The sequence below is a fragment of the Pterocles gutturalis genome, unplaced genomic scaffold (genome assembly GCF_000699245.1).
Source record: "Pterocles gutturalis isolate BGI_N339 unplaced genomic scaffold, ASM69924v1 scaffold7191, whole genome shotgun sequence".
Taxonomy (NCBI): domain Eukaryota; kingdom Metazoa; phylum Chordata; class Aves; order Pterocliformes; family Pteroclidae; genus Pterocles; species Pterocles gutturalis.
The window spans coordinates 1,412-10,430 of NW_010097688.1; the positions used below are offsets into that span (position 1 = coordinate 1,412).

General features: G+C 42.2%; 1 protein-coding gene across 1 annotated transcript; it reads left to right on the plus strand.

Annotated features, from left to right (window-relative positions):
- Positions 1–3: 3 nt before the first annotated feature.
- On the plus strand, positions 4–8,778 carry LOC104469037 (homeobox protein PKNOX2-like; the record flags this gene model as incomplete). Its single annotated transcript, XM_010083405.1, has 4 exons — positions 4–153; positions 3,603–3,791; positions 8,465–8,597; positions 8,681–8,778. Coding segments are annotated over 4 exons (570 nt in total), but the record flags the coding sequence as incomplete, so codon positions are not given.
- Positions 8,779–9,019: the final 241 nt, after the last annotated feature.

Below are 9,019 nucleotides of genomic sequence, written 5' to 3' on the forward strand. Positions count from 1 at the left end.
CTGACTCTGCTCTTCGAGAAGTGCGAGCAGGCGACGCAGGGCTCCGAGTGCATCACCTCGGCCAGCTTCGACGTCGACATCGAGAACTTCGTCCACCAGCAGGAGCAGGAGCACAAACCCTTCTTCAGCGATGATCCCGAGCTGGACAACCTGGTAGAGGCAGCTGGGGCTTGGCAGATAGTTTTTTTGGAGGGGGGAAGAGAAGGTAGGGGGTGAGGGAACAAATTATGAAGGTCTACTACCTTGGGTAATGTCTTGGGGCTCCATTTTTAGCATTGACTGTCTTGGTAATGTTCTCCATAGACTTACTTTTTGAGACCTTCTCCAGGACCTTCTCTGAGACCTTTTCCATAAGATCCCCCATGAGAACAAAGCTCTGCCCAGTTTTTGGCTAGGTTTTGACCATGGGGTCAACAGGTTTCCTGGAACCAGCCAAGATCAGTGGCTGGTTGGTGCCCCAAAACTTGCGATCTCTGCAGGAATTATTGCTCTTCGATGCAATGTTTTGTCTGGCACCATCTTGTTTCAAGGCCAGCCCTTGTCCTAGAAACAAGCCAAAAGAAGAACTTTCTCCAAAAAGGATGATGCATATCAATGACCTGAGACACTTTGGACCGTTTGGTGGCTTTCATGTCATAGGAACCCAAAATTCCTTCCGCACCCATTGCTGCTGGAAGGTGCATCAGAAGACTGAGCTTGGGATGGAGCTTTTCTCTTGCGGGGACCTCAGGAAGCATCCCCAAATCCCATTATTTGGTCCAGGAACCCTCCACGTGTGGTCTCCATGGCAAGCATGTGGGTTGACAGATCCATGGCACCATACTGGTGCACCCTCCCAGCGCTCTGCAAGCAAATCTTGAAGGTCAAAAGAGGCAATTTTGACCACATTGATGATGCAAAGAGCAAAATGCCTTCCCCAGGGGCTGGTGTGTCCCCTGGGACACGTCGCGGAGGGATTTCCATTCCAGAAAAGAAGCAAAATCAGCCAATTCATGGGCGGCTTTTTATGAATATTGCAGATATCAAGGAGGTGATTTTTTTCCCGATGACCTGTCATGAAGGTAAGAAGAGTGAGTGATGCTCATCCAAGTGCAAAACCTACCACTTGCCTAAAAAAAGCAAGAAACGGTTTCAAGATGGACTAAAATCCCGCATCTTCTGTGCCTTATTCAGCTCATGCAGGAGAATTTTGCGACATGCCTGAACCAAGAGTGGTTTAGCAGTCTGTGGAGATTATTGAAACCATTTGGAGATTACTGAAATCATTTCGCAATGTCCTATAGCCAAGAAAAAATATTTGCTTTTGGATGAGTGACCGAAAAAGCAACATTTTGGATTATTCCAGTTTTGGGACTGAATACGTGTTGAATGTTGAGGTGCACCAAAAAAACCTCCCCCAATTGTAGAATCATTGAATTATTGAGGTTGGAAAAGGCTTTAAGATAATTGCATGAAATTAGGTAAAAATGGGTGCAATGACTTCGCAAGAGGAGAGCGATGGAGCCAGCTGAATCTAAAAAGAATCGCAAATTCTGGGGGAGGAAAACCTATTCTGACATGTATCAAGGTGAAACATCTCCAGTGAAGGGTCTGAGCAGGAGATGCATCCACAGAGGCTATTTTCACTTTTTTTTTTTAATGGTTTCTTCCAAAAAATCCACACCAATATTTTTAGGGCCATAAGTGCCCCGTTTGGGAGCAACTCTTGCTGTTGAAGTGAGATTTGGCCATGCATTGATTTCAAGAATGTATAAATGTATTTTTTCCCCATTTCTAGGACATACCTGTATGTATATATTTTAATAGAATACCCAGAACTTCTCCAAAAGCTGTCCAAATCACTCAGTGTCACTGGCTTCCATCAAGACAGAGAAACCGGTTAATGTGATGCTGAAGAAGGACCATTCGTGTTGTTGGGACGTGCCAACTGGAGGGAATTTTGGATGAAAAAGTCTCATGGCACCCAAAACTCAACATTTCCGCCTGTTCCTGGGCTGACACTTTTTCCCTGTTTGCATTGTCCTCTTTTTTTTTTGTTATTTTTTTGGAATTTTTTTGTTGCTTTTTGAAATTTTTTTTGTTATTTTTTTTAAATTTTTTTTAAATTATTTTTTGATATAATTTTTTTTTAACACCACCCATTCCCCCAGAAATCAGCTCTGGCAAAATGGAGATGAAAAGGCCAGCGGCATTAGCTATCGTTAGAATAAGAGTCATGTATTCCTCACCACAGAGATGCACATAATTAGAAATTAGAAAAAGGTCAGATCTCACCATTATCAACTCAATCAGCTGCCGAGTGCCACACAGTCAATTAATTCAGCATCTGTATTTTTTACAACCCCGCGCACGTACGCCATCGGACTGTAACTCTTTATCCGGACAGATATACGGCGGCAGTGGAGCAGGAACATAAAATGAGACCCTAAGCAAATGAGCTGAGATAATTGAGAGATTTATTTTTTATACATGTATGTGGCAGGTCTTCTTGCCTTTGCCCTTGAATATTGACTTTCATGGCCGTTGAGCCCTGGGAGGATGTGGAGAGCCGGGGCGCGACGCCTCCACCTTGCGCTTTTGCGTTCACCAACTGCGGAGGAAGCAAAAAAAGCCCAAAAACCAGCAAAAAAGCACCCAAAAAACAGAAAGAAAAAGCAAATATTTTTTTTTTTTTTTTCCAGCCCCAACCCATCATTGTTATTCTTCCCCAACCGAAAATTCACTTTCTCCGTTGCGGAGCTTCCACCCGAGTTTGGCGCTGGCTTTTTCGGGATGTTTCCCAACCATGGTGACTAGCAGTTTGTAAAGATGACCACTAAAATTTGCAAGTTCAAAACCCACCTTTGAAATGCAAAGCCCCTTTGTTACATAAAACTGGATTTATTGCCCCGGAGTGAATAGCTGAAATTTTATATATTACGCAAGATTTCAAACAGCGGCTGTAAAACTGAAGGTTTCAGCTTGGCGCAAAGAATGTTTTATGTGTAAATTTTTTCACGTTTATGGGGAACGTTTTAATGAGGGCCAGGCTTTGCACCGCCAACAGCTTACGGTGGAGTTGCGGCCCCGTAATCTTGTTAGAAGAAGTGGCCTCTGGAGAAAAACCGAACAATTTCCAACAGCCGGGGCTTTGGCTCAGACTTTTTTTGGGCACGGGAAATAATTTTTGTGAATTTTTGCATCTTGGGATGGAAAAGAAACAGAGTTACAGAAGGGATGGACTCTGGGATGGGTTTTGGGTGAGAATATTGATTTTCTTGGCTTTTTTTTTTGGCGTGTTGAGAAGGGAAATACATTTAATTCTACTATAGGGATTGGTTCCAGCTTAGATTTTAGGTGAGAATTTTGTTTTTGGGGTTTTTTTTGGTGGGTTGAGAAACGAAGTACATCTAATTCTACCGTAGGAATTGGTTCCAGGTTAGATTTGGGGTCAGAATATTGATTTTTTGGGCTTTTTTGGTGTGTTGAGAAAGAAAATGTATTTAGTTCTACCGTAGGGATGGATCCCAGGTTAGATTTTGTGTGAGAATACTGGTTTTTTGGGGTTTTTATGTGTCGAGGAAAAAAAATTATTTCAATTCTTCCATTCTGTCCTTGCATAGATGGTGAAGGCGATCCAGGTGCTGCGCATCCACCTCCTGGAGCTGGAGAAGGTCAACGAGTTGTGCAAGGACTTTTGCAACCGTTACATCACCTGCCTCAAAACCAAGATGCACAGCGATAACCTACTCAGGAACGACCTGGGGGGGCCCTACTCCCCCAACCCCTCCTCCATCAGCCTCCATCCGCAGGTAATGCCTTCAAATTGCCTGCAGTCGCCATCATTGCACGTTGGCCAATGGTTGAGTTGGGTCAACGAGGTTTGAGGGTTGCTCGACAACTCTTATGACTTCTTGGAATTCATCAAAACCCATCTCCAACTGAGAAAATAATTAAAAAAAAAAAAAACAACTTGTTTATATGTTGCAATAAATGATGCTGCAGTGAATTTTTAATTTTTTTTTTTTTCACGGTGGTTTTTTTCATGGGTTTGGCAGAGCCGCAACCCCACTGTTTGTGCCTCTGCAAAAGGGAGAGATGAGGACTTCTCCTAAACTCTTCTGTTGCCACAGTGAAATGTGGGGGGAAGGAAATGCAGCTGTACAAACGCGTGGGAAAACGGACAAGAAATTTGCATTTTTCGTGAAAAATTACTATTTGTTGGTGGGAGGGACAGAAAAACCATGATTTTCACCACTACTTGCTCTCTATCTGTTCTTGTCTTGGTTTCAAAGCAGCTCAACAGATTTTTGGGTCTTTGTTGCTCCTTTTTTTGCCCTGGCACATCTTGCGGTTGTCCCCCACCATGATCAACATGCCCATGTTGACTTTTTTCCTGCATAATTTGGGTTTTAGCTGGAAGAAGGAAACATTTGGTGCCTCAAGCACAGCGGGAAAATACAAGGAGATGCCCAAGAATTGCAGAAATATCACCTGAAATGGCCAACCCAAGCTGCACCTTGGTGGCTTTTGGGGCAGAATAAGGGATTGGAACTTTTAGGTATTTTTTAGGGTGGTGGAAAGGGAAAAAAATCTGATTTTAGCAGCTCAGCTCCAAGTGCCGCAGAATTTGAAGTTCCCAATGCTTGCGGCTCAAGGCAGGGAGGGAAAAGCCCCCCCCAAAAAAGTTTTATTTCTTATTTGGGTTTCCTGAAAGCACCGAACCGCTTAATCATTGATCTAAAAAAAACCCCCTGACCTCTCTCTATTTTCTAATAATCTCCCAGAAATGGACTTATTATCCCCTCGCTGCTTTATGGTAGCATTCCTTATGATCAAAATTAGCAAGACACTTGCATAAAAGAGAACAATAATTGCTCAACGAGCATCTCGTTTGTAATTTATTAGTTTCTATTATTGTGCGTCGCCATGGCAACGCCTCGCATCCTGGGTGATGAGAGAGATGTTAGATACGAGCCGACGAAGCTCCTGGTCCCAGCAAATGGAGATGCACGTTTTTTATCAGTAATTTTCATGAAAATAATAAGTGAGGGAGTTAATGAGATGGAAAGCCGTCCTGTGGCTATTGTGATTTTTTTTTCCCGTCTTTTCCTTTTTTTTTTTTTTTTTTTGAAGTGTTGATCTAATTAGAATGCAGCGGCCAGGAAAAGTAATGAGGATTTAGTGCCTCACAAAGAGGTGGGGATTGTATCAGAAAATTAGCACAAGTCTTTGGAAAACAATCAGGCCCATGGAGAGGTACCAACTGCCTCTGATTCCTGCAAACCCCGGAGCTGCCGATATTTCCCTTCTGGGCAAGACTTGAAAGTTGCGGAATTCAAGTGAGGATTTGGAGGCAGTTGTTAAATAAATGGGAACGTGCCCAGGAAAGACCCAACTCACTTAACAACGAAGGGATTTTCAGCCAAAATATTCATGGTGATAGACCAGGAACCGCCATCTCATCTGGTCATGGGATGACGATGATGTACCAGTGATGATACAAGGGCAATTTTTTTCTAATTATCCCACTAAGCAATGGCAAGTGTCCGAGTGCTTCGACTCATTGAGTGTTCTTGAGTTTGCATGGATAAGGCTTTAAAAAAAGGGTTGTAAATACTCTATATCCGTCTGTTGAGTTTTAAGGGCTTGATGATTCTCCAGAGAGCTGAAGAATCACAGAATCAATATTTTTAAAATGGCAAATGGGATGGGATGATTTCACTAATTATCGTTCCTATTAATCTCATGCTGAGGGCAGGTGAAACAGCTAAGGGGCCACTAATTTCAGAATTAAAAAAAATAATATCTAAATAATGGAAATCTGATTAATATCGATGAACGATGTTTCTCAGAAAATAATTTTTCTCAGGGTATGGGAGAGGCATCGATCATTTTGTTGCTCATGAAGGAGAAATATTTCAATTTTTTTGCAAAGTTTTTTAGCACGGGACAGCCTGCTTAAAAAATTACGGATACGCAATAAGAAGGATGTCAACCAAACTGAGAAAACAACATCCACAGCTGTCAAAATATCATCACTGGAGAATGGCCATTGGATTTCCCTGGTGTATCCAAAAAGGATGGCGCTTGGCTTGGTGCTATTTGTGCTTTCTAAGATGAAAAATGCAAGAATTTCCGGAAATGCAAAAATGCCTGGAAGTGATGGAAAGATGACAGAGCACTCAAAGAGATGTTCCGAGCGTTGCTGAAATCTTGTGTCACCAAGTCAAGATGACTCCTGGCGTTGACCAAGTTTGGGTGAAAAATTTTTTCCGATGTGATGAGCCCTCCCTGATCCTTCATTATCTTATAGACATTTTTCTACCCCATTTTCTCCATCGCTTTCTCATTTTGTGCTTTCCTGTGTTTTGTGGAGGAGTTTTAGCCTCTTTGACCTTCAATTCCACCAAGCAATTACCCATCTTCCATTTTTCTTGGCTTCACTCGTCTCCTGTGAGTCCTCAGCAGACCCTTTTTAAGTCCCTCTCTTCATTTAATTAATATTTTTTTGAGTTTTTCAGACAGGGATGGGAGAGTGGAGCTGCTTGTTGCATGGGGGAAGGGAAGAAAGCTCATTTAACCCAATGCTTAAAATAAATTAAAGTAAAAAGTGCAACTTTATTCGACATCAAGGTGGTCCTCACTGCTCTCCAGTGGACTTTGCATGCAAGAAAAAAACCCATCGCAAAGCCAATCCTGTTGGGAACCACAATGATGCCCAGGAGATTTAAATTGGAAATGAATTTAAATTTATTAAATGAAAGTAGATTTAAATCTAGCTTTTTTCAGCTCTCGTTTCAAGGGAGAATTGCAGCAGTGTTTAAATGGGGCTTTTCAGGACAGTGTTTCTTCTCAGATTCCTTCTCCATCTTGGTGGTGGTTGGAGGCCAATGGTTGGGTTGGCTTGACTCGCCTTAGTACTTCTCTGGATAGATCTTAATTTCTCCAGTTTTCCCCTGTGGACAAGCCTGGATTTCTCGGTTATTTAAAGCCAACATTTTTCTGATCTCCTTCCATCCATCCATCCATCCATCCATCCACCGGATGAGTGTTCTTAGCCAGCTCTTTCTTGGCAAACTGGGTTTCTTTTTTCTCCAACTAATGTCAATTTTCACCATTTTTCACTCGGGCACAAATACATTTCACAAAGTTAGGCTGAGACTGACATTTTTACAATTTTTACAATTTTTATTTTTACAAAAAGAAATCGCTGCATCATAAAGCACAAGGAGGAGGACATCAGCTCAAGTCACGCTGCATTTTAGCACTTATTTACCCTTGGGCACTTATCCCTTGACACTTACTGTAATAAAGGGCTTTTTTTTTGTATGTACCAGCTCTTTTTTCTTCATTAAAATGACTTTTAATTCGGAGAAATCACGGTTTGCCATAGAGCCACGGAAGCTTGAGATGTGGATTTGCAGAGCCACCTAGCGATGCTTTTTTTTTTTTTACACTCAAAATATACCAGAAACATTTCAACTTCTTGGAGTCCTAAAATATTAAAAAAAACATTTTCCACTGCGGCAAAATCGCAAGCAGAATATAATTTGGCTGGCATTTGCGATCCAAAGCAATTAGTATGCAAAATAGGTTTTTTAAAGCTGCTTGGAGATATCTATATTTATTTTACGGCAGAGCCTCCACTTCTGTTGGGTACTATTGGTGTTGCATAAACACCAGGAATTTCTTTCATCTCTTTTTCTAATAATTACCAATATTCTGCCTGTTTGGACACCACTGAGCTGGTGTTTTGGAACAGGTTTTTTTGCACCACAAAAAAAAATGCAATTTTTGTCATCATAAAATGCTGTCAGAAATGGCTTTGACCACTAGATGTGGAAACAGCAACTTCTTGGTCCCATTTTCCACTATCCCAAATTATTTCTTCCCGATGCGCTCCCAAAAAGAAACTGCTGGATGTCCTTCTTTTGGAGGAATGATGGAAAAACCAAGGTGGGAGAGGGAAGCTGGAGGTCTTCAGGCTGGTCCAAATCTCTGGTTGTCCCTGACCATATCTGACAGTTCTCCAAGGACCACGTTGGGTTTCATATGAATGTGTCCACCGTATTTGTTAGAAAAAGCCAAGTACATGCAAAAGCAAATGATGTTTGCTTTCTATATGCTCAGAAATCCTCATTTTTCAAACCAAATGCCATTTTCCCCCAAAGGCTGGAGATGGGGAAGCAATATTTTAAAAAAAAGTACAAGTTTTTTAACAGTCATATTTGCATTTTTGGGAATTAATTGAGCTAGGAAAAGGAGTGTCTAGGAGGCGAGGCAAAAATCGGGATGGGGAAAAAGCTGATAGATGTATAAACATAACGGGGAAAAGCACAAAAAAGGACCAAAATTTACTCCCACCCCCCCCAACAGTGGGAAATGCATCGGCAATTATTGGAGGGTGAAAAATAAAACCTTGTGTTAAAATTCATGGGTTTAATATTTTTTTAATTTTTTTTTTTTTTTTTCTTTTCTGCAGGAGATGCTGCAGAGCTCACCCACAGCACTGCCGCCCGCCTCCAACTCACCGCCGGGCATCGTGGTGCCGGCAACCACGCTACCACCGGGCAACTTGGCCATGAGCACCGGCAGTGTGTCACCCGCCGTGCCAGGTAGGGACAATGGCAGACGCTATTTTGGGGTGGATGGGTAGAATTTGGGAGTTTCGGTACCCCCACAAATTTTTTTGCTGTAGGTGGAGCCTTGTACCAGCCTGTGACGATGGTGACATCGCAGGGCCAGGTCCTCGCCCAAGCCATCGCCCCCGGTGCCCTGCAGATCCCCAACGCCCAGGTAAGAGCGTCCCACCGAAAATTTCCCGTTTGACGCTGTATTTTGCCCAGCTGCGGTGAGGAAAAACCCAATTTCTCAATAAATTCAACCCTTGGAGTAGCCTGGATTTTTAATTAGCAAGAAAAGTTGATTAAATCCATCTGCCAGGTGCTTTAGGAATATAAATTATAGCGACAACCTAACAAATTATAGCAATGTTTATATTATTGTTATATTATATATTATTGGAATATATAACCCT